At 40.3% G+C, this 24756-nt stretch overlaps 1 protein-coding gene across 2 annotated transcripts in view; it reads right to left on the bottom strand.

The window, feature by feature from the left end:
• Positions 1-24756, bottom strand: part of Magt1 (magnesium transporter 1) — a 52363-nt gene that overhangs the window by 3530 nt on the left and 24077 nt on the right. The window contains exons 2-9 of one of the 2 annotated variants that reach the window (XM_060375429.1): positions 23999-24168; positions 16146-16263; positions 14218-14358; positions 13623-13763; positions 9132-9221; positions 8485-8548; positions 6153-6227; positions 1163-1253 (exon numbers count right to left, since the gene is read on the bottom strand). In XM_060375429.1, coding sequence (XP_060231412.1) covers positions 1163-1253; positions 6153-6227; positions 8485-8548; positions 9132-9221; positions 13623-13763; positions 14218-14358; positions 16146-16263; positions 23999-24168 — 890 coding nt within the window. The remainder of the gene's footprint in view (positions 1-1162; positions 1254-6152; positions 6228-8484; positions 8549-9131; positions 9222-13622; positions 13764-14217; positions 14359-16145; positions 16264-23998; positions 24169-24756) is intronic. The other variant, XM_060375430.1, reaches the window with a different exon arrangement.

The raw sequence follows: 24756 nt of genomic DNA, 5'->3' as shown, positions 1-24756 counted from the left end.
TTTTTTAAGATTTACTTATTTATTTTAATTATATGCATGAGTCTGTATATGAGTACAGGTTCCCTGTAACCTGCACGTCAGTACAGGTTCCTTCAGAGGCTACAGGCATCGGATATCCTGGAGCAGGGTTTACAGATGTCTGTGAGCCACCTGACATGACGAAGGGGTTGGGAAGCACCTGTAATTCCAGCTCCAGGAGACATAACACCCATTCATTAAACACATTTACACACAAAAATAAAACAAAACCACAAAACCAAACAAAAAAGGTGAGGCATGGTGGCTCATGCTTTACTTTCAGTACTCAGGAGGCAGAAGCAGGCAGATCAGATAAGTTCCAGGCCTGATCTATAAATAATAGTTCTAGGGCATGCAGGGCTACACAGAAAAATCCTATCATCAAAGAACCAAAAACCACCCCAAGCTCCTCAAGAACACCAAACAAACAAAACAAACACCCCAAGGGGCTTGAAGAGATGGCTCAGAGAGTGCTTGCTGCTCTTCCAGACGACCAGAGTTTATTTCTAGCACCCATATAGATAGGGAGAAGAAGAGGGAGATGAACAGAGACCACATGAACCAGGGCAGGAGAGGTACATGCTTCTAGTCCCAGCACATGGGATGCAGAAATACTCCTGCCAAGTTCAAGGGCAGCCTGGTCTACATACAAACCAGTGAGAAATACATAGTGAGATACTGTCACAGAAACAGCACCAACATATAAAATGCACTCTCAAGTATAATAATCTCCAAAAGACAGAGTATAATAGTGTACGCCCGTAATCCCAGAATTTGGGTGATAGAAAAAGGACAGTCAAGCTGGTTGAGGTGGTGTGTGCCTGTAATCTCAGCACTCAGGGAGGCAGAGGCAGGCAGATCTCTGTGAGTTCGAGGCCAGCCTGGTCTACAAATTGAGTCCAAGACAGCCAAGGTTGCACAGAGAAACCCTGTCTTGGAGAGAGAGAAAGAGAGAAGGAGGAGGATCAGGAGTTTAAGGCTAGCCTGGGGTAGATGAGAGCCTGTCGCAAAAACAAAACAAAGCAAATATAAAAGTGGAAGCAGAAAGACATTTCAAAATGAAGTAATAAACAGCTAAACTACAAAATATTACAAAACAATATTAATTCTAATCATTTTAAGTGTAGGTAAAATGAGAATATACCTGTATGGATAGCCATGGTATTTTGATCGAAAGATAGAGAGCATCCAACTAAAGAATAACACAACAAGTCCAATTCCAGCTATACACATCACTGTGAAGAGAAAGGTAAAATCATCAAGTTGCACCTAACAAAACACCAGCATAGTAGACTGTACACTTTCAAAGAGGAAAATTTTCTAAGAAACAGCTTTCAAATAATATTTAAGTCCCATTTGGGGGAGGGGCTTTATCATTTTAATACAGATTCTGAAGACAAGGGTTAGGAGAAGAGAAATGCCCTGGAATAAAGTAAGGCACATCACAGAACATTAGTATGGGCTTCTCTGAGAATCACTCCCATCTCCCACCCCCAATCCCTGTTCAGAGACAGGCTCTGGCTGTTCTGGAACTAGCTCTGTTTAGACCAGGCTGCCCTTAAACTCTCAGAGAGCTACCTGCCTCTGCCCCCTAGAGTGCAGGGATTAAAGGTGTGTGCTGCCACCGACCACCAGCTCTAGTCTCCATTTTTTAGAACTTGTTCCTAAACTTACTCCACTACAATGCAATAGTCAATTCGCTTTCATACCTATGCAATTCAATTGTAGAAAACAATACATTTCTTTAAATATATCAATTTATGCCTATAATCCAAGAATTCTTGAGTCAGAGGTAGCAGGACTGAAGCAAGTATAAGGCTAGGTCAGTCTACAAAGCAAGCTCTAGGCTAACCAGGGATACATAGCAAGACCCTGGCTTAAAAGATAAAAAGGATTAATTAATTAATTAATTAATTAAAAGCATCATGGCCTTCAACAATTTAATGTTTAAAAAAAGTTTTATATTTGTGATCCCAGCACTTAGGAAGAAGAGGTAGGAATATCAAGTGTTCAATGCCAGTTTAGACTACATAGTCTGAGATCAACTTGGCCTATATGAGTCCATCTCCAAAAGACTAAAAAGGACAAGCATCAAACTTGAGAGATGGCTCAACAGTTTTAAGTATGGATGGCTGGTTCTTCCACAGGAGCCAAATTCACTTCCAAGCCCCCCCATTGGGCACATCACAACAACCTGTAACCCCAATTCCAGGAGGAATCTAATGCCTCTGGCTTCCAAGGGTACCTGTACTCATATGTGCACACCCACATGCCCATACAGACAGACAGACACACATATAAAATGAAGCATTATAAAAATAAATCTTAAAGAGAAAATGGCAGGGGTGGTAGGGCACACATGTTATTCAATACTCAGGATGTATAGTACAGAGCCAGCAGTTCAAGTCCACCCTGGGCTACATGGTGAGTTCAGATGCAAGTGTTCTCTATCTACACAGCAAATTCCAAGCCAACCAGGGCTATGTAGTGACACTATCATAAGAAAGGGAAGAATCTGAGAACTAGATGAAATTATGACAATTTCAATACATTCGGGCATAGTGTCTTACCACTGAAAATTCATACCTGATTGTGTTTAGATGGCATATTGCTAATAAAGAATACTGAAATGAGTAATTTACGCAAATCAAGATTGGGTCAGCAAGAAAAGGTGCTTGCTGTCAAGCTTGACTACCTGAGTTTGATCCCCAGAACCCACATCTAGAGGAATTTTAATCCAGCAACAAGGCTATTCTGATCACATTCAAATATATTCTAGGTCTATGTGATCCAGCTGGAATGTAGGCATCCCCTAAGTACACACCTTTAATCCCAAAGAATGAAGGTAAATTTAGTTTGTAAAAGGAAGCACCAATGTTTGAAAGTGGTATCTAATTGACAGCCAGACAAAATGACAAATCAGAGAAAGATCTGACAGAATATGATATGCCCAGCTCTTATGAGAACATGGAGGGAAGAGAGGGAGACTTAAGAGAAAGCAGTCCAGAAGCAGAGGGAAAGGAGACAGTTTTACAGGATGGATTTTAGAGACGGGTTGTAGAGACTGAACATGATAGATGCAGGTGAAGACAGAATGAGTCACAGAATGAGAAGGAGCCATAAGATTAGAACATCTTGCCAAAGTTAGTATGAGTAGCACAGCTTGCTAACGTTAGTATAAGGTTATAAGCAAAGCAATTCAGTCAGAAACAGAGAAGCCAGTTTGAATCAGTGAGCCTGGAGAAGAGTTTGGGCCAGAACAGCTGAGTTGAACCAGCCAGCCAGAGTTGAGAAAGAACTAGAAAGGCTGAGCTTATTCAGTAGTAAGTCTTGGAGGCTGAAAGCATTTTAAGCCTAGATTAGATTGTACAGAGGATAGAAGCTTCCAGAACTAGGCCTAGGTTAGCAGTAAGCCTCCAAGACAACAGTTACATAGGTGAATAAAATATACTTTTATACCCACATAGTAGGAGGAGAGAAGGGACTCCTACATGTTTTCCTTTGACTTCAACATGTATGTCATGGCATGTTTACATGCATTCACACACATACATACATACATACATATATACATACATGCATGCATACATATATTCATACACACATATGAAAGAAAAATATAATAAAACTTTTAAAACAAATCTAGAGAATAAAAAGCCATAATGTATTATGTATTGAATGGTTAATAGATATATTCTTCTTATAATGAAAGGTTTATTTTTATTATTTTTGAGACAGGGTCCCACTATGTAGCAGTCAATGGCCTAGAACTTGCTTTGTAAACCAAATGGGCCTCAAACTCAGAGATGCACCTGCCTTCTGAGTGCTTGGATTACAGGTGTGCAATATCCATGCTTGACAAGTTAACTGTCAAATCAGAAATCAAACACATTCATCTTCTTATAGAACATTAAATATTAGGCATGAATGATTTAACATTTTAACAAAATCCCAGAAACTGTTCTAAAAACAAATATATGGTAGGCATTTTTTTTGGTAACAATTAAAAGTGTGTGAGTATTTATTTGAGACAGGATCTCATGTAGCCTGAGGTGCCTCAAAATATGGCCTTGAACCCCTTCATCCTTCTGGGTCCCACCTGCCAAGCACTTTAATTACAAGTGTTGTCACCCTGCATGGCCTTTTCATTTTTTGAGACAGGGTTTTGTAGTGAGTACTTTGGAATTTTGTTTTCTTTAAAAAAAAAAAAAAAACCCAGAAATATAAGAATATGTTTTCATTTTAATTCCAGATGTGGGGATGTAGGGCTGCTTTGCCACAGCTGACTACAATTGGCCTTGTGTTCTGGCTGGGGAATGATTTTGCCAGTTGTGTTTGGAATTCTGGGGACTTTTCAGAGGGTGTATAAATGCTAGGGCCCTGAGAGACAGGGAGGGTTATTGGTTGTTTGTTGTTGGTTGCTGTTAAGTAGTCATGTGCCAAAAAGAAACAACAAGAAGTAAATAGATCTTTTGATGGCAAAGGTCAAACTTTTCCCAAGGAATTAAAAGCCCCTAATCAGCAGGAAGTAGTCTAATAATAACCAGGTAGTACCCTTTCTGACTGCTGGCTTTCCTCAGGGATCTCTTTCTTTTCCACTGTCTCCTTTTTCTCTCTTATCTAGTGTTAGGGGGTTGAAAGGGCAGAAGAAAAAGGGTGGAGAAGGGTGGAAGAAAGAAGAACCGGAAGTGGTAAAAGTCTGGCCACAGGGTTTTACTGTGTATAACACAGGACGGCCTGAATTGGCAGCAATCCTCTCATCTCAGCCTTGGGAGTGCCGGGATTGTAGACTATGCCACCTACCATACCCAACAATACGTGAATGTTCTAAAGCATAAAATGTAGATGCTTCGAAGGGTACATGATATTGTTAGTGATTCTTTTAGTTTTCCACTTTCCTAGTTTTGGAATTACAGGTGTGTCCTACCATGGCCCACCTAAGTTTTTTATTTGTTTTGTTTCAAGGCAGAGTATCAATATATAGATAGCCCTGTCTGGCCAGGAACCTGCCATGTTTACCAGTCTGGCCTCAAACTTGCATCAGTCTGACTTCTGCCTTCCAAGTATTTTTTTCTTTTATGTTCAAGACAGGGTTTCTTTTTGTAACCCTGGCTGTCCTAGAACTCTAGACTAGGTTGGCCTCAAAATCAGAGATCCACCTGTGTCTGCATCCTGAATGCTGGGGTTAAAGGCCTGCCCAGGTGTTTAATTTTAAAGTGAGTATAGGATTCAAACACAAACACACACACAACTTTTTGTACTGCTGGTGACCTTGCCCATTTAGGACAAGCACTCTACTATACAGCTGTAGCCCCAGGCCTGTTTATAGTTTTTTTTTTTTTTTTTTTTTTTTTCCTGTTGCTTTGTTTTGGGACTGAATCTACAGGCTAGCACGTATTACGCAAGCAGTCTACCTCAGAGTTATATGCCCAGTCCCCTTTTTACTTTTTCATTTTGAAACATGGTATTAATTAGGTTGTAATTTAGCTGGCTTCCACCTCATTTTATAGACCAGTTAGGCCTTGAATTTGTGATCACCCTACCTCAACCTCCTGAATGTATGAAATTATGGGCCAGCACTCTCAAGTCTGATTCCTACATATACAGTTTATGTAGATATATATGTATATGCAGATGGGGCTGGAGAAGCAGCTTAGCTGGCAAAGTATGTGACCATCATGTACCAATCCCTGGGCTCAGTCCACAGCAAGGCATACAACCAGGCACAATGGCACTATCTGTAATCTTAGCACTTGGAAGGCAGGGACTGGGGGATCATAAATTCAAGGTCAGCCTCAGTTTGAAACCAATCTAGGCTATATAGACCCTGTCTCAAAAAAAGGAGGTTCTTGTAAGTGGAAAGAGATGATGAGCATGTAGGCTGAAGAAGGAGGACTGAAAATTCAAAGTCAGCTTAGCCACATAGCAGAGCTAACCTCAAAAAAAAAAAATCAAAGAAACAAAAAAGTGAGAAGAGACACATTAAAATTTTTAGTTGTTTTTGGTGGAATAACAGAAAAATCTTCCTAGAAGCTTCAGTTTCTTTTTCATATTTCCTATAAAGGGAAAGTGATTAGAAGATTTTTTTTTTCTGTATTAAAGGCAGAATTGGAACACTATAGCATGTGACTTACTCCTTCTCTTTCCAATATCCAGGTCAGAGGTAGCAGCCTCACACAAAAGCACCATGCCTAAGGTAACCCCTCCATCTTAGAAAATCTGTTTAAGGAGAAATCCATGTAGCCACAAGAGACATGCCACTTTCCTATTCCCAGTTTTTCACAGAGAAAATTAAGATGAACTTATAAAACTTTAAGTCTTCATTTTAAAACAGTAACCAAAACAAATGCTAGTATATGTATACAATATTATTTACTCTAAAGATCTAATTCAAAAGTAAAGTTGAATGCACACTGCACTCTGGGAGGCAGAGGCAGAGGCAGGCAGATCTCTGTGGGTTCCACACCAGCACAGTCTACAAAGTCAGTCCAGGACAGCCAAGGCTACACAGAGAAATACTGTCTCAAAAAAGGTTAAGTTGAGCCAGGCATAGTAGCAAAGCTAGCCCGGGCTACGTGAGGCTCTTGGCGAAATCAAAACAAAACAAAACTGGCCCCATGCGCCTGAACTAGTAATATGTATCTTGAATCTCAGCACTGGGGAGAGAAAGAGACAGGCAGATCTCTGTGATCTTCAAAGCCAGCCTGGTTTATATAGCACAGGCCACCTAGTGCCACATAGCAAGACCCTGTTTCAAAGAAACAAAACAAAACAACACCAAAACCTCAAACTGATACCCCCAAAAGAATTAGGGTTGAAAAATAATTAATTTTCGTAAGTTAAATATACATAAAATATCCAGTATATATATATATATATATATATATATATATATATATATATATATATTAGAGAGAGAGACAAAGAGAGAGAAAATATTTTTTATATCATACTTTGAAATAAACTGCCTGTGGCCAGGCACAGTAGCACACACCTTTAAATAGAGCACTCTGGATTCAGAGGCAGGTGGATCTGAGTTTGAGGGCAGGCTAGTCTACAAAGCGAGTCCAGGATAGCCACGACCATGAAAAACAAAAACAAAAACAAAAACAAAAAAAAAAAAAGAAAGAAAGAAAAATATTGAGTAGTCATTGTCAACATTTTAATACCTCTGAAAAGGACAAACTTGAAATACGCACCATTTACGAAAATAACAATAGCAACTCACTTTTACATGAAAAAATAATCTCAAAAACTTATCCAGATTTTCAACTATTCAAATTATGACTCGGCTACCTAATTTTGTCTTATTTTCATGAGAAAGAAAAGTCCCACACGTAGCATGACCTTATTCATTTTAATAACAGCAACTACATAATCAAATGGAAGTACTACTGCAAACAAGAAGCACATCACTTGGCTGAATAATAAGAGAGCAATGTTTAAAGAAAAGTGTTCAGGCAGAAAAGAGAAGATCCCCCCATAGTTTGTCAAGTACTAATAATGGTCAAACATTCCTGAGTTAATTATATACATGATGCACATTGCATGCTACTGCGTGTGGATATGATTAAGTGCTAAGAGAGATGACACATTCATCTCTTCATTGCCATCTTGCATTCTCTCTTCAATGGCCTTGTTAGGAATGACTGTGCATTTTTCATGTTTTTAATTAAGTGGATATGTGTGCATGAGCGACACAGGTGAACCTGTTTGCACTTGTGTCACAAATGTGTAGAGGTCAGTACCTCTTTACCTGCCTGAGTCTTTCTTTCTAGTCCATTGCTGCATTAAAAAAAAAAAAAACAAACAAACAAACAAACAAACAAAAAAACAAAAAACAAAAAACAAAAAAAAACCTCAGCCAGGTCTTTTCTCCAGCATTTTTTCTCCTTGTTAGTACGGCTCTTATATCTAAGTTTTCTCTAAAGGGTGCCAGGAATTGCACTGGGAGTCTTGTGCATGCTACTCAAGTGCTAAACCACTGAGTTGACTCTCAGCCCCAACTATACTTTTAGCCTATTAAAATAATGCTTCATATTCTCGGGAGAGCCCTGGCTGTCCTGGAACTCTCTCTATAGACCAGGCTGTCCTCTGCATGCCAAGTGCTGGCATTAAAGGCGTGTGCTACCACTGACTGGCCTAATGTTTCATTTTAAGTATCACCCAAACCTTACCTTTCTTCTAAACTCTCACAGTACTATTTTTTCCTTTATTAAAAAGACATCTCACATTTCCTATTATGTGTAGACTTCCATACATCAGTGAGCTAATCAAACTGGCTTCGTCAGACTTAAGGTTTGCCATTAGTCTTTAACTTACTGGGTCAAGAAGAAGGACACAAACAGCAGAACTTCCAAAGGATATTATGCCTGCATTAGGACAGCAGCTCCGACAGAGGATACAAGATTGTAAGAAAATAGGCAAATTAAAATGCAACAATAAGGGCTTATTGGAAAAGGATACTGAACAGAAGAACAATGTGGGTTTCAGCTACAAACTGGGCCTGGCTGCTTCCATGGATATAATTCTGGGAGGGAAAGACAAAATGGAATCTTTAAATTATACATTGAATGCTAGTTTCCTAACCATAAAATATGTTATGTTAAACCTTATAAAATTATCAATTCACTTGCTGTATGTAAATATATACCATACTTTGTTAGGTCAATAAAAGCTATTTCTGTATTATTTATTTACTTGTTCTTTCTTTGCATTTATACTATGTATTTTGTAACAAAATGTATGAAGAAAATAATATTTATTGTATAAAATTATGAGGTAAAACAATGCAGATATGACAATAGGGACCACATTTTCCCAATCAATCACTGCATCTGATAGTACCTAGCACAGTGCCTAGAAACAACAGATACTCAAATGCTTGATTTATTCTTATATTTAGTTTAAGGCTTCCAAAAGAACTCAATAAATGGAATAAAGAATGTCCCACTTTGGAGCACTGTATGCTCTAATTGTAACTGAAGCACATTAACAGAGATTAGCGTTAAAACTGTATTTAGCTCCTGTATATGCTGGCACTGGTGTCACAGGGTAATTGTCATTACTTTAACTTTGGTATACAATGCAAAGAAATTCCCATCATCTCTTACCACATGTCCTGTATGGGGATTCTTATGAGCATATGGTGGTCCTCTTATATGGTTCCACATTTGACCAGATGTCATGGCAAGTACAAAACACTAGGAAACAACAATAATGAATATTCATGATCCAGCTAGCTCATCTTGATTAGATCAGTAGTTGCAGGAAAATGCTTATCACTCAGCAAACACATGACTTTTTTTCAGATAAATGATTTATTAAGGTTTATATTTTACCACGAGGATCACATCAGTATCATTTCTGAAGGGATTTTTAAACCATAACTAAACAGAATAGTTTCAAATTTGAATACTGAAGATATATTTGAAAAAATATTTTCAAAAGAACTGTATACTAGGGCTTGAGAGATGGTCAGTTGTTAAGAGCACACACTGTTCTTCCAGGGGATCTTAGTTTGGTTCCCAAGACCCATAATAGGTGACTCATAACTGCCTGCAACTTCAGTGTCTAGGGAATCAAATGCCCCTGTCTGGCCTCTACCTATACCTGCACTCATGCACGAAACACCCCAACACATATACACAAACTAAAAAACAAAAACATAAACAGAATCAGTTGCTTGAAGCTTTAGAAATCCTTATAACATAATGAAGGATATAAATCCATTTTAAGACCAGAAATAAAAACACACAAAATCCTAGGCACAGAGAGGTGCCTTGGCCTATAAAGGTGCTTGCCACAAACCCTGACAATGTGTTTGAATCTCCAGGACAGACGTGATGGAAGGTGATAACTAAATATGGAGAGTTTTGAATTTGTACTAAATGCATTTTGCAATATGATATGGCCATAAGCCTATGGGGATCAGAGAGTGGAATGTGGTAGTTTGAATGAAAATGAAACCCACAGGCTCATAGGAAATGGCACTGTTTGAAAGGATTAGGACTTGGCCTTGTTGGGAGTAGGTGTGGCCCTGTTGGAGGAAGTGTGTCACTAACCGTGGGCTTTGAGGTTTCAGAAGCCCATAAGAGGCCTATTGGCTCACCCTCTTTCTGCTGCCAGTGGATCCAGATGTAGAACTCTCAGCTACCTCTCAGGCATCAAGTCTGCTTGTATGCTGCCATGCTTCATACCATGATGATAATGGACTAAACTTCTGAACTGTAAGCAAGCTCTAATTAAATGCTTTCCTTTATAAGAGCTGCTGTAGTCATACTGTTTCTTCATAGCAATAGAACAATGACTAAGACATACCCATAAACTCTTTGAATGGTTGGTATGCAGGTGAGGAAATTGTTTGGGAAGAATTCAGAGGTGTGGCCTTTTTAAAGGAGGTGTGTCACTGGGGGTGAGCTTTGAGGTTTCAAAAGATTTGTGCCACTCTCATTATACTCTCTACCTCCTGACTGTAGACTGAGATGTGGGCTCTCAACTGTTCCTTCACCCTACCATCAAGAACTCTAACCCCCTAAAGCAAAGTCAAATTAAATGCTTTCTTTTAGAAAGTTTTCTTGCTCAGGGTGATTTATCACAACAATAGCAAAGTAACCAAGATAATGACCTGAGTTCAGTTCTCAGAGTCCATGTAAAGAAGCTGAGGGCCTGTGCATGGCCTCAGCTGTTAAGAACATTTGCTTCTCTTGCAAAGAACTGGGGTTTGATTTCCAGAACCCCCAACAGGCACATCACAACTACCTAAAACTGCAGGGGATATAGTGCCTTCTTTTTGCCTCCAACCACCCTAGTTCAAATCAATGAGACACCACCCTCTGAAATACAAAAACAAAATAAAACAAGGTGGACAGATTCTGAAGAATAACAAGAAGTTTACCTCAGGCCTTCATACATATGTGCACATTCTCACATCAACACAAACAAGCACCAACATGCACATTCACTGAAAAAAAAAAATAGCACTGAGGAGATGGCTCAGGGGGTAAGAGTGCTTGCTGGAAAAACCAGAACACCTGAGTCCTAACCCCAGCACCCATGTTAAAAGCCTGCCATGGCTATGCATCCCTGTGATCCTTGTGTTTAGGAACAAGAGACAGGCATATCCCAAGGGCTCATCGGCCAGCTGACCTAGCCCAAATGGGGAGCTTCAGGTTCAGTTCGAGATCTTGTCTAAAAAAATAAGGTGGAGTTGGTTATGGTGGCTCGTGCCTTTAATCCCAGCACTTAGGAGGCAGAGGATGTCAGCTATCTGTGAGTTTGAGGCCAGTCTCGTCTAAAAAGTGAGGGGACAGCCAGGGTTGTTGTACTGAGAAACCCTGTCTCGGAAAAAAAAAGGTGAAGTGCAATAGAGAATGACTGAATATCCACTACCTATGCATGTGCAGTTGTATGTATGTTTCTCTCTCTGTCCTTCCCCCTCCCCCCCCCCCCCTCTCTCTCTCTCTCTCTCTCTCTCTCTCACACACACACACACACACACACGGACAACCCCCACGCAATAAAGCTATTTTTCATGTAGATGAAAGCTAACAGAACTCAAGGAAAAATTCTAGGTGCAGTAGTATGTGCTTATTATCTCAGCAGAAGGGAGATAGATAGGAGGCTTTCTGGGGATCACTGTGCAGAGCAGTCTACCCAAACTGGTTAATCCAAGATCAGAGAGAGAGCCCATTTCAAAAAATAAGTTGTAGAAGTGATTGAGAAAGACACCCAATATCAACCTGTGGCCAACACACACACACACACACACACACACACACACACACACACACACACACGAAAATAGATTATTTTAGGGAAATGCAAATCAAATATGACGCTCCAAGATTTCATCTTACACCCATCAGAATGGCTAAGAACAAAAACTCAAGTGACAGCACATGCTGGAGAGGATGTGGAGAAAGGGGAACACTCCTCCATTGCTGGTAGGAATGTAAACTTGTACAACCACTTTAGAAATCAATAAGGTGATTTCTCAGAAATTTGGGAATCAACCTACCTCAAGACCCAGCTATACTACTCCTGGGCTTAAACAAAGGATGATACATTTCTCAACTATGTTAATAGCAGCTTTATTCATAATAGCTAAAATCTGTTAACAACTTAAATGTCCCTCAACCAAAGAATGGATACAGAAATCGTGATACATTTACATAATGGAATACTACTCAGCTATTAAAAATGATGACATCAGAAAATTTGTAGGCAAATGGATGGAACTATAAAAGATCATCCTGAGTGAGGTAACCCACACTCAGAAAGACAAACTTGGTAGGTACTCACTTATAAGCAGATATTAGCTGTAAAGATAAGCATGCTACAATCCACAGACCCAGGGAAGCTAAGTAATAAGCAGGGCTCAAGGGGGTGGGGGAATCACATGAATCTCACTGAGAAGGAGCTGTAGAATAGGCAACATGGGTGGATGTGGGATACGATTGGATGGGGGTGGGAGTGGAGATGGAAACAGGATGGATCAGGTGAGGGGAGGATAGAGGGAGAGAGTACTGGGAGAGACAACTGAAATGGGAGGGAGTTCTCTGGGACAAGCTAGAAACCCAATTCAATAGAAAATCCCAGCAATCAATGAGGGTGACCCTAGCTAAGACTCCTAGTAATAGGGAATATGGAACATGAACCGGCCATCTCCTCTAACCAGGCAAGACTTCTCGTAGAGGGATAGTGACACCAACCCAGCCACAAAACCTTTGACCCACAGTATGTCCTGCCTACAAGATGGGGTGTGATAAAGGTGGTACAAAAATTGTGGGAGTGGCCAGTCAATGACTGGTCCAGCTGAGGCTTATGCCCTGAGAGGGAGCCAACCCCTGACACTGCCTGGAGGACTACAAACCATAGGCTGGATAGCCCAGAGACCTACAACAGAACCAAACATGAATGGCCAAGAAAAAAAATCAATGAAAAGACTCATAAATTTGCGTCTAGAATAATTATCATCAGAGAGGCTTCACCCAGCAACTGAGGGGAACAGATTCAGAGACCCACAGCCAAACATTAGGCCGAGCTTGGGGAATCCTGTGGAAGAAGGGAAGGAAGGATCATAGAGCCAGAGGGGTCAAGGACACCACAAGAAAATCCACAGATGAAGCTAACCTGGGCCCATCAGGGCTCACAGAGACTGAACTGCCAATCAGGGAGCTTGCATGAGCCTGACTTAGGCCCTCCGCATATATGTTACAGTTGTTTAGCTTGGTGTTCTTGTAGGATTCCTAATGGTGGGAGCAGGAGCTGTCTCTAACTCTGCTGCCTGCCTATGGGACCTTTTCCAGTCTACTGTGTTGTCTTGGCTATCTATCTAGCCTTAATAGTAGTCTTACTGCAACTTGATATGCTACGGCAACTTGATATTCACTGAGGTTGGCTCTTTTCTGAAGAGAAACAGAGGAGTACTGGATGTGAAAAGGGGGGAGGGAAACCATGGGGGGATGGTCTGGGAGGAGAGGGGGGAGGGGAAACTGAGGTCAAGTTGTAAAAAAAGTTAAATTAAAAAATATTTTAAGTAAAAAAGAAAATTAGATTATCAGACTCACTTTCAATGTATTTTTCTTCTTCAATTCACTTACCAAAGCTGCAAAAGCCCACCCAGTTTTATTAAAGAGGAATTCCATATTGCTTCTTCGCAGATACACAAGTCCACCAATAACAGCCAGAAGCAATCCCAACATTAGGGGTCCAGCATAATTTGGAGGTCTAATTACTCTGATCTAATGGAGAGGAGAGAGAAAAACATTTAAAGTATAAATTTTTATTTTCAAATTAATAATAATGAAATGAAAGCAGTCAAAATGTATTTTCAGGGGAAATTTCTTTTTTCCCCCATTTTACTCCAATCAAACAGTCTAAAGTATATCCTAGAAATGACATGTGTAATAGGCAGAGTATTGTTTCAGTTAATCAAAACACAATGCCTTTTAGATGAAGACATGCTTGCCAAGTACAGCTAGATAACCCATATACTAATGTCAGGAAGACAGTTTCTATTCTGAACCCAACAGGACAAGACAACATATTTTATAATTTTACTCTTCATCAGGGTGATCCTATTAGATCCTACTTATAACTGCCCAGTTATTCCATCTCAGGGACAGGAAGACAACACCAGCTACGATCCTCAGTTAAGATTCAAATTCAAAGACAGGGAAAAGCAGGGAAACTTACGTTGACATCAGTTCTGTCTGCGATCCACCGGGCAATCTGTTCAGCTGAAAACCCTCGCACCTGCAACTCATATGTATCAGCCCTTTTGGGTTTTCCTTTTGGAGGAAAGTTGATGAAAGTTGGAGCTGAATTCATGTTTAGCTGAATAAAGAGAAGTCCATGAAAACAAAAGTTACCAAGAAAATAATTTTAATGGCAAAAAAAAAATCATTTAAAAAATTATCTCCAACCAAGGACCATATATGGGTATAACCTAGAACCCCTGCTCGGATGTAGCCCATGGTAGCTCAGTATCCAAATGGGTTTTCTAGTAGGGGGAACAGGGACTATTTTTGACATAAACTCAATGGCTGGCTCTTTGACACCCCACCCCCAACTCTCTGAGGGAGGAGCAGTCCTGCTAGGTCACAGAGGAGGACATTGCAGCCAGTCCTGAAGATACCTGATAAACCAGGGTCAGAAGAAAGGGGAGGAGGTCCTCCCCTAGCAGTGGACTTAGAAAGGGGCAGGGAGGAGATGAGGGAGGGAGGGGGCTACAGCTGGGATACAAAGTTAATAAACTATAACTAATATTAAAAAATAAATAAAAGTAAGTACTAAGAAAAAAAATTAAGCCTTTTTTGAGACAGGGTTTTGCTATGTCATCCAGGCTAGCCTTAAATTTGCAGTAATTCTCCTTTCTGCTTCCTGAGTGGTATGATTAAAAGTATGTACCACCACACCTGATAGACTGTAACAATTACACCTTTCCCATACCAGTTATTTTAGGTTGGTCAGGGATTCTATTAAAAAAATACGTATACATTTATGATACCTAAAATTACTTTATATGGCTATAACAAACTCACGTTACTAAAACAGGAAGAATCCAGGTTAAAGGACTGTTTGAGCAATACAGTGAGTTCAAGACAAGAATGGATAATTTAAACCCTGCCTTGAAACAAAAAACCAGGTGTGCGTACCTTTAATCCCAGCACTGGGGAGGCAGAGGCAGGCAAATAGATCTTTGTGAGTTGGAGGTCAGCCTTGTCTACACAGTGAGTTCCAGGCCAGATACCTTCCAACTGCTTGGAATATAGGCACATGTTACCGTGCCTGGCTCATTCATTATATATTTGCAATAAAAATATGTGTGAGATGCCCTGAAAAATAAACCATTAAAGGACAAGAACACTCTCTCCCCCAAATACGGTAATTATGCCAAAGATAGCACTGTGGAACAGAGGTCATCTTGGGTGAACCAGATTATCTCATCAAGCTATGTTGACTTTGAATGGTCATCTTGATGAACCAGAACTGCAACAATGATCAGACAAACAGCTCTGATCTTTCTCCCTGCCCCAATTCTTCCGATTAAACTAGCACCCCCACCCCACCCCACAAAGGTGTGTGGATGTTACTTGCTTACTACCCAATGTCTGTATTCTAGTAGGTTGGCATTGGTTATTACCTTTTTTGATCAGTCAAAATTTGGTTTTAGTTTACTAACTACATTAACCTTCATGTTTTATATCTTAAAAATATTTTAAGGCCAGTCTGGTCTGCAGAGTGAGCTCCAGGGCAGCCAGGGCTATTACACAGAAAAACCCCATTTCAAAAAACAAAAAAAAAAAAAAAGCTTTTTTAGATTAATTTTACGAGTGTGAACATTTTGCTTGCATGTACGTATGTGCATTATAAGCATGGCTGGTGTCCATGGAAGCTGGAAAAAAGTGTCAGAGCCCCTGGAATTGGAGTTATAGATGGCTGTGAGCCACCGTGTGGGTGCTGGGACCCAAACCCCAGTCCTCTGCAAGAGGACCTCAAATTCTTAACCAAGTAGCCATCCTCTAGCCCCACTATTTAAGTGCTTGTAGTCACCAAAAATGAAATTTGCCTTATCCATATATTATTCCCACAGGAAAAAAAAAAGAAAGCAAACATCTTACCATTTGAAATACATCAGAACCTTCATCAAAATCCACCATGGCAAAAAATATCCTGTTGGTAAATGCACTCGAGTATCTCCAAGAGTTTGCCAGAATCTGGAATTCTTCATCAGCTTGCCTGAATGCAATCAGATTGATGGGGGGGAAACAAATGAAACAATTTAAAAAGCCAATGCAGATTATCAGCAGGAAAAACAAAAGCTAATTAAGTAATAGCATTTTTTTAGTGAAAGAAATATTAAACTTATTGGCAAGTCAGTCAGGTATAGAGCTGACAAGGTTAGAAAATACTTTAAGTATAAGAAAGAGAAGCCTTATATCTAAATGTTGGAGGTCTCATCAGAAATAAGTAATTATATAACTCCATTTCAAACTTCACACTTGTTTTATTTTTGAATCCCAAAACATTAAAAAAAAAAAATACCCCCACCCGAGGGAGGAGCAGCCCTGCTAGGCCACAGAGGAGGACTTTGCAGCCAGGCCTGAAGATACCTGGTAAAACAGGGTCAGATGAAAGGGAGGAGGTCCTCCCCTATCAGTGGACTTGGAAAGGGGTAGGGAGAAGATGAGGGAGGGAGCGTGGGATTGGGAGGGAATGATGGAGTGGGATACAAAGTTAATAAACTGTAACTAATATTAAAAAAAATAAAAATTTAATTAAAAAAATTCCAAGACAGGGTTTCTCTGTGTAACAGCACTGGTTGTCCTAGAACTTGCTCTGTAGACCAGGCTTAGCCTCAAACTCATAGCAATCCATATGCCTCTGCCTCCCGACTGCTGGGACTAAAGGTGTGTGCCATCACCACTGGGCTACAAGACATTTTTGGTGGTCAATGAAAATAAAAATCCAGCTAACAGCTTCTGTAAGTGTGGGGGCTTTCTCGCCTTAGTGGTTTTTAAAAAGCCCTATTTGTATGTCTGTGTAGGGTATGTGCATTTGAGTGCCAGCGCTCACAGAGGCAGGAGGCGTCATGTCCACCCGCAGCTAAAGTTTAAGGTAGGTTGTGAGCTGCTGGACACGGGTTCTTGGAACAGAACTCAGGTCCTCTGCGAGACCAGTAACTCTTAACTGTTGTGCTATTTCCCTAATCTATATGCTGCTTTCACTTTTGTTTGCTTGTTTTCTTTTTTAATTAATTTTGTTTTATTTTTTTTAAATATTAGTTACAGGTTATTTACTTTGTATCCCAGCTGTATCCTGCTCCCTCATTCCCTCCCAATCTCACACTCCCTCCCTCATCTCCTCCCTACCCCTTTCCAAGTCTACTGATAGGGGAAGATCTCTCCTTTCATCTGACCCTAGCTTATCAGGTATCTTCAGGACTGGCTGCAAAGTCCTTCTCTGTGGCTTAGCAGGGCTGCTCCTCCCTAGGGTGTGGGGAGGGAGGTCAAAGAGCCAGCCATTGAGTTCATGTCAGAAATAGTCCCTGTTTGTTTTCAAGACAGTGTTTCTAGGTGTACTGTAACCTTGGCAGCCCTGAAGCTCATTCTGTTAGACCAGGCTGACCTTGAACTCACAGAGATCCACCTGATCTGCCTCCCAAATGCTGGGATTAAAGGCATGTGCCACCACTGCCCAACTTCACTTTTGTTTTGAAAACAGGGTCTTGCTATGTTGCTCAGCCTGGACTCAAACGACTGGTCTCAAATGCTCTTTGTATCTCAGACTACTCAGCAGGACGGTTTATGGTCATGGTCAGTGTCTATTGGTTTGGGTCCTTGGGATTGAATCCAGGGTTCCACACATTCTAGGCAAGGACTCAAGCATTGATTTATATACCCAAACTCTCACAACAATTCTGGGGACCCAAATCATCAGACAAAGAAGATCTAACAACCTACCTGAAAAAATCTAAAGTATGGCTGGGCAGTGGTAGCACATACTTTTAATCCCATCACTCAGGAGGCAGGGGCAGGTAGATCTGTATAAATTCAAGGCCAGCCTATTCTACACATAGAGTTCCAGGACAGGCAAGGCTATACAGAGAAACCCTGTCTCAAAAATTGAAAAAAAAAAAATCTAAAGTACGTAGCCAGACAGATACAGTGGCACAGCCTGTAATACTAAAACCTAGAAGACAAAGATGGGTTAAAAGTTAAAAGCCTGTCTGATTTTTTAGCAAATTTCAGGGCAGCCAGAGCTACACAGAGAGACTCTGTCTCAAAATTCTAAAATATTAAATAAAGTGTGGAAGCTGGGGGACCCTCAGTCAGTAATATGCTTGCCTTGAAAGCATGAGAACATGAGTTCAATTCTCAGAAAGCATGTTAAAAGGGGCCAGGGTAGGATGTTGGGAGAGATGGCTCAGAGGTTAAGAGCAGTGGCTGTTTTTTCCGAAGGTCCTGAGTTCAATTCCCAGCAGTCACATGGTGGCTCATAACTTTCTTAGTTTGAGGTCTGGTGCCCCCTTCTGGTGTGCAGGCATACATGCAGGCAGAATGCTGTGTGGATAATCTTTTTTTAACATTAACGTATTTATGCACTTATTTATTGTGTGGGCATATGTATATAAGGGCACACAGCAGGCTGGGAAATGGCAGTACATGCAAAGAGGTCAGAGGAGAGTGTTTAGAAGTTGGTATCCTGTGGATTTCACGATTTCAACTTGAGTCATTATATTTAGCTACAAGGACCTTTATGCAATCCTGCTGATACAGGAACTGGATGCTTGAATTTCTTCCTTTCTTAACACTTATTAGCAAAAAGGGTCAGTGAAGTAAAACAGTACAGTAAGATATTACAGGATTTTTACCTTATTGAGGTACCAGTCACACAAGCAAACTCATTTTAAATTATTTGGCTCAACATTGACACTAATTATGTAGCCATCATTGCTCTAATTCAGAAAAACACTGGATTATGTGAGACTATTTCTTTAAAAAAAACTTGCCGGTTGTGAAGGCACACCCCTGTCATTGCTCTGGAGACAGTGGGACCTGGGAGAAGGAAGCTGGTAAATGAAGTGGATCAAAGTCTCAAACAATAGCCAACTTCATTCAGAGGCCCAGACAGTTTATGCTCCACAGGTTAAGAAAGGTTACATGAATGAACTCATGAATTCAACCTGTTGACCTTGATTTTTTTTTTAAACAAACCTACTTTATTTCCGGTTATTAAACGTGTCTACCTCTCTTCCAACCCCCTTTCCCAACACTGGGGAGGAGGGTAAGAAGGTTAGTGGGGAGAGAGGCCAGAGCTCTCTCTGCTACTTCCCACTTGGTAGGGTCATAGGATTCTTTTAGGGGCAATACCACTATCGGTCATCCAGAAATCCAGAAGTCCAGGTGACCAGCAAATCAGCAAACAGCAAATGCAGCAGCAGGAGGAACCTGCAGCAAGCAGTCCTCCTCCAAGCCACTGTGCCTTCTTCCTCTGGGCTGTCATAGTTATACCCCTCAAAGTCCTCAGAATAAATGATTTCTACCTGGCAAAGACCATGCTTCCCACAAGACACTTATCAGGTATGGAAAAACTAAAATCCCCAACTTGGAATTTTAACAAAAACATGTTTACTTATCATAAACCAAAACATTCACATACTATTACAAGACATGGCAGACTTGGAAAACATGTTTTTGTTTTTTTTTTTTTCCATAGAGAAGCACGAAAACACATCCCAAAAACAATTCCATGTTTTGAAGAAACTGAGGTTCAAAGAATCTTGTCTTGTTTTCTTGCAGTGTTTTCATAAGGATTCTATTCACATGAAATAATTCTAAGACCATGTTCCAACAATGCAGACAATTCATTTCATTAAAACAAGTAACTGGCCAATGGGAGTTTTACAGCCTGATTTATCTAAGCCCACTGGTATTTCTAAAGATTGGTATTTAACAGTTTTGTATTGAAAAGATTGCTTTTATCCTGTACATATTCATCCTGATGATAATGTGTATTTTACCTTTTCTGTTGCCTCACTCAATCATAAAGAACCTCATCTCTTATATCAAAAGACCTAAGTTCAATTCCCAGCAACCACATGGTGGCTCATAACCATCTATACTGAGGTCTGGTGCCTTCTCCTCGCCTCTGGGCACACATGCAGGAAGAATGCTGTGTGGATAATAAAGAAATAAATCTTAAAAAAAAAAAAAAAAAGACAAGGATGGTGGTGTATACTTGTAATCGCAGCACTTGAAAGGCAGAGACAAGCAGATTCCCTGGGCTGGCTGGTTAGCTAGGCCAGCCTAATAATCACTGTATTCCAGGCAAAGGAGAGCCCTTGTCTCAAAGGAGATAGACAGCTTTTCTGGAGACCAAAGACTTGTCTTTTGGCTTCTACACCCAGGCACACACATGAACCCACACACACATGAACACACACACACACACACAAAAGCACTCTAAAGCACAGATTATATTTGATAGGTAAAAATACAATTAGATGAATTATTAGGATGAAAGACAGGAAAAATCTTGGGACTTGAACTGAAACTGAGTTATCCTTGATTTTTCCTTTTTCTTATATGCTTTCACTTTGAAGATTTGTTAATTTACATGAGTTTCCCATCTATAACGTGGGTATACAATTATATACATTTATATCTTACATATGTCTTTAACTTACTTTTTTAATCCTTTTGGGGTTTAAATAACATAAATCCATTAACTTATACTTATTTATCAAAGAAGGTTTTGGGGTTCTACTGTTGATGTCTTATTTTTTAATTATTTTTCTTCTAGAAAACATTTTTATTTGTGATAAACTTTTACCTTTATCCTCCGGTTTATGTATTTTAGTGCTGGAGATTAAACCTAGAGCATATTTCTTTGGTTGTTGTTCTTTTGAGGCAGGTTTCTTTGTGCAGGCCTAGCTGTCCTGGAACTAGCTCTGTAGACCAGGCTCGCCTCAAACTCACAGAGATCCACCAGGTAGGATTAAAGGCATGCACTACCAACTAGAGCCTATTTCAATTTGACATGGACTAATCTATTCTCTATTTATATTTTGTAAATATTGTTCAGTATTCCAAACATTCTTCAATCCAAAAGTATTTCTGAGTGTCTAGAGATGAAATCGAGTGAAACACATACACACCAATTACTGAATCAAAATGAACACATTTCCAGGATAAATATTCAGACCTGGCAATTGTGTGCCATATTCCTGATGAAAAGCTATTTGGAGAAGGGGTGGTTGTACTGTGACATGATGGTGGCATTGAGACTGAGCCAACTGGCCTATGGTCCAGTGGCACACTAATGCCTCGGCAAAGCATTCTGTAGCTCTGCAGATGCACACAGCTTCTAGGGTCCACTATGGGAGTGACTTCTCTCCCACTTGTAGTTCCCTTTATTCCTCTTCTTCCTTCTCTAAGTAATGCATTGCTTTAAAACATTTCATAAGGGTTGAAGCTGGAGAGATGCTCAATGCTTCAGAGTACTGCTTGCTCTTCTAGAGGACCTGGGTTCAATTTCCAGCACTCACATGGAGGCTCACAACTGCTTACAAGAACTCCAGTTCCAGGACACCTGACACCCTCTTCTGGTCTCCGTGGGCCTTTCATTTAAGTGGTACACAGACATACAAAGCAGGTAAAATCCTTATACAGATATAATTTTTTAACTTCCATAAGGGGCTAGAGAGATGACTCAGCTGTTAAAAGCATATACTGCTCTGCAGAAGCTCTGAGTTTGGTTGTAAGCACTCGCATCAGGCAGCTCACAACCACCTGTAATGATGCTTCTGGCCTCTGTGGGCAACTATATCGACATGACAACTCCTCTGAGCTAAATCAACAGCCCCTGAAAGGGACTTTTACACTGTTTGATTTATTTCCCCCTTCCTCTCCACATATACATAATTAAGAAGTGAATTAAGGGCCTTGAAACGTGGCTCAGCAGTTAGGAGAATGTACTGCTCTTGCAGAAGACCTAAGTTTGCTTCCTAGCATGCATATCATCAGGTGGCTCATAACCACCTGTGACTCTCATTCTAGGGATATCTGTTAAATTATGATCAATATTTAATATTGATTTATATTTTAATAAAGCAGCAATTTCTCCTTAACCAGCTATACACCCAAATAATCGCACAGAAAGACTAGGATTTATTTAAGTAGCCTAGAGCAGAATGCTGCACAATGATTACTCCATCCTAAACCTCCAAGCTAGTACAGCTTCCTCCCATTCAAATTTCCCACATTATACTTGCTTTTTGATCATATTCTAGGCCTGGCTAATTTCTCCTGATGCTTCCCAGTCCTCTCCTCATGGATCCATTCTCCACTTCCTATCCTTTCTCCTCCCTTCACTGGACCAGGATGTCCCACCCCATTCTCTGTATTGCTTAGCATTGGCTGGTTCCCTTTTATTGGCAACAGAGAAAAAAAATGGTGGCATGTTTACATAAACTTGAAACAGGAGATGCTTAGAATGAACGTCATAAGGCAATGTGATTGAAACAAGATAGTTGGGTAGAAAAACAGCTTTTGAATGAACAAGGGTAAAGTGTACACAGTCCAAAATAACATTATGCAAACAGATATCAAATGGCTCTGGCTTCTGAAGGAACCTGCACACATGTGTACATACATCCACACAGATGCACATAATAAAAATAAATCTTTAAACAATAAAAATAAGGTTGGGCATGGTGGCACACAGCTTTAACCCTATCACTAGGAAGGAAAAGGCAGGTAGATATCTTTGAGTTCAAGGCCAGTATGGCCTTTGTATCAAGTCCCAGGATAGTAAAAATTAGTGTACAAATCCCCTTTTAAGGACTGGTAAGTTGGCTCGTGGAGTAAAGGAGCTTGCCACTGAACGTTATAATCTGAGTTTAATCACAGAGTCACATATGGTAGAAGGAGACAAACAACTTCCACAGCTGCCCATCCTCTGACCTCTAAATACTCATATGTACACACACAGAAAAAGAAACTGTAACTCTGCTTGTTTCAAAAATATTTTAAAAACTCCCCAAAGGAAAAAAAATAGTATGGAATTGAAAAATACGTATAAATGCTTTCTTTTGGAGTACTGGGAACTTAATCCAGGACTTCTAATGCTAGGCAACTGCTCTACCTTGATACCCCTGAGCTACATTCCCCAGCCTGAAGTACTCATTACATGGGGCTGGGAGATGCGCAGTGGGTTAAAGCAGTTGCTATGCAAGCCTGTTGACTTTTGTTCTATCCCTGGAGTCAATGGTGAAAGGACAGAACTGACTTCTCAAAAGTTGTTCTCTGGGCTCCACGTGTGCACAACGGTACACATGCATTCACTCATATGTGTGTGTGCATACATGGAATAAAAATTTATGTCAGTGCAACTAGCATATGTTATATAAATTATTTATCAATTCAAATGTTAGTTGACTTATAAATAATTCATGACAGCTACAATATTTTATTCATTCTTCCCTATCAATATGCACTATCAAGAAGATTATAAAACAGTAGTATTGCCAGGCATCGTAGTGCACACCTGTAATCACAGCACTTGGGGAGGCAGAGGCAGGCAAATCTCTGTGAGTTCAAGGCTAGCTTGCTCTACAGAGTGATTATAGGACAGTCAAGGCTACAAAGAGAAACCCTCTCTCAGAAAAACAAAGGGGGGGGCTGCTGGAGAGACAGAGGTTAAGACCACTGGCTGCTCTTCCAGAGGACCTGAGTTAAGTTCCTAGCAACCACATGGTGGCTCACAACCATCTATAATGAGATCTGGTGTCCTCTTCTGGCATGCAGGCATATATGCAGACAGAAAACTGTATACACAATAAATATTGTCTGTTACTATGTTCCACCTGAGTAATGCATTTTACTATTATCAAACACATTGTACAAACCTGTTGGTTCTTCTGAAATGAAAAATAGTTATTTAATTTCAAAGTGGAGATAAAAGCTCATACTTGCAAACTACACATTGTCTGTGGAGTTGGAGAGCAGTAAACATGACAATAACAGAGTAATTTCTTGGTGGAGCTTTAACAAGGCGCCGGAACTTGTCTCCATTCATTCTTATTACAGGTCTTTTGTTGGTCCATTCCATCAGCTGACTAACCTTCTCAGATAACACCATCTACAAAGGACAAAATGAGAATTTTGTGAATATAGTCAACTTGGCATTTAAGGTCGGCTTAGCAGGTTTTGTTCATAATTGCAGCTACCCAGGAAATTAAAATAAGAGGATTTCCTGAGCCCAACAGCCCAACATCAGCTTGGGCAAGACAGTAAGATCCCACCCCCAAATATCAAAAACAAACAAACAAACAAACAAACAAGACATAAAGAGGTACTGTGGCATATGCCCATTATTTGAGCACTCAGGAGATTGAGGCGAGTTCAAGGCCAGTCTAGGATTCCTACCAAAACAATATGTAAAACAACAACAAAAACAGCTGGGCATGGTAGCACATGTCTTTATTTTTAGCACCTGGGAGAAGAGACAGTAGATCGCTGAGTCCAGGCCAGTCTGGCCTACATATAGAGTCCTAGTGCAAGCAGGGTTACACAGTGAGAGATCTCGTTTCAAAAAAAGTGTTGGCGTGGGGAACAGCAGTGGCAGCAGTAGCAACAGCAACAAAAATACAATAAAACCAAGAAGTTACTTTAGAACTGACACCTTGAGTTTGATGCAAGGAATCTCTGTTAGAAGGAGAGAATCAAT

This window comes from Meriones unguiculatus, chromosome X, assembly GCF_030254825.1.
Source record: "Meriones unguiculatus strain TT.TT164.6M chromosome X, Bangor_MerUng_6.1, whole genome shotgun sequence".
In the NCBI taxonomy this organism is placed as follows: domain Eukaryota; kingdom Metazoa; phylum Chordata; class Mammalia; order Rodentia; family Muridae; genus Meriones; species Meriones unguiculatus.
The sequence above is the reverse complement of the archived record's forward strand: the minus strand, read 5'-3'. Positions and strand labels throughout refer to the sequence as shown.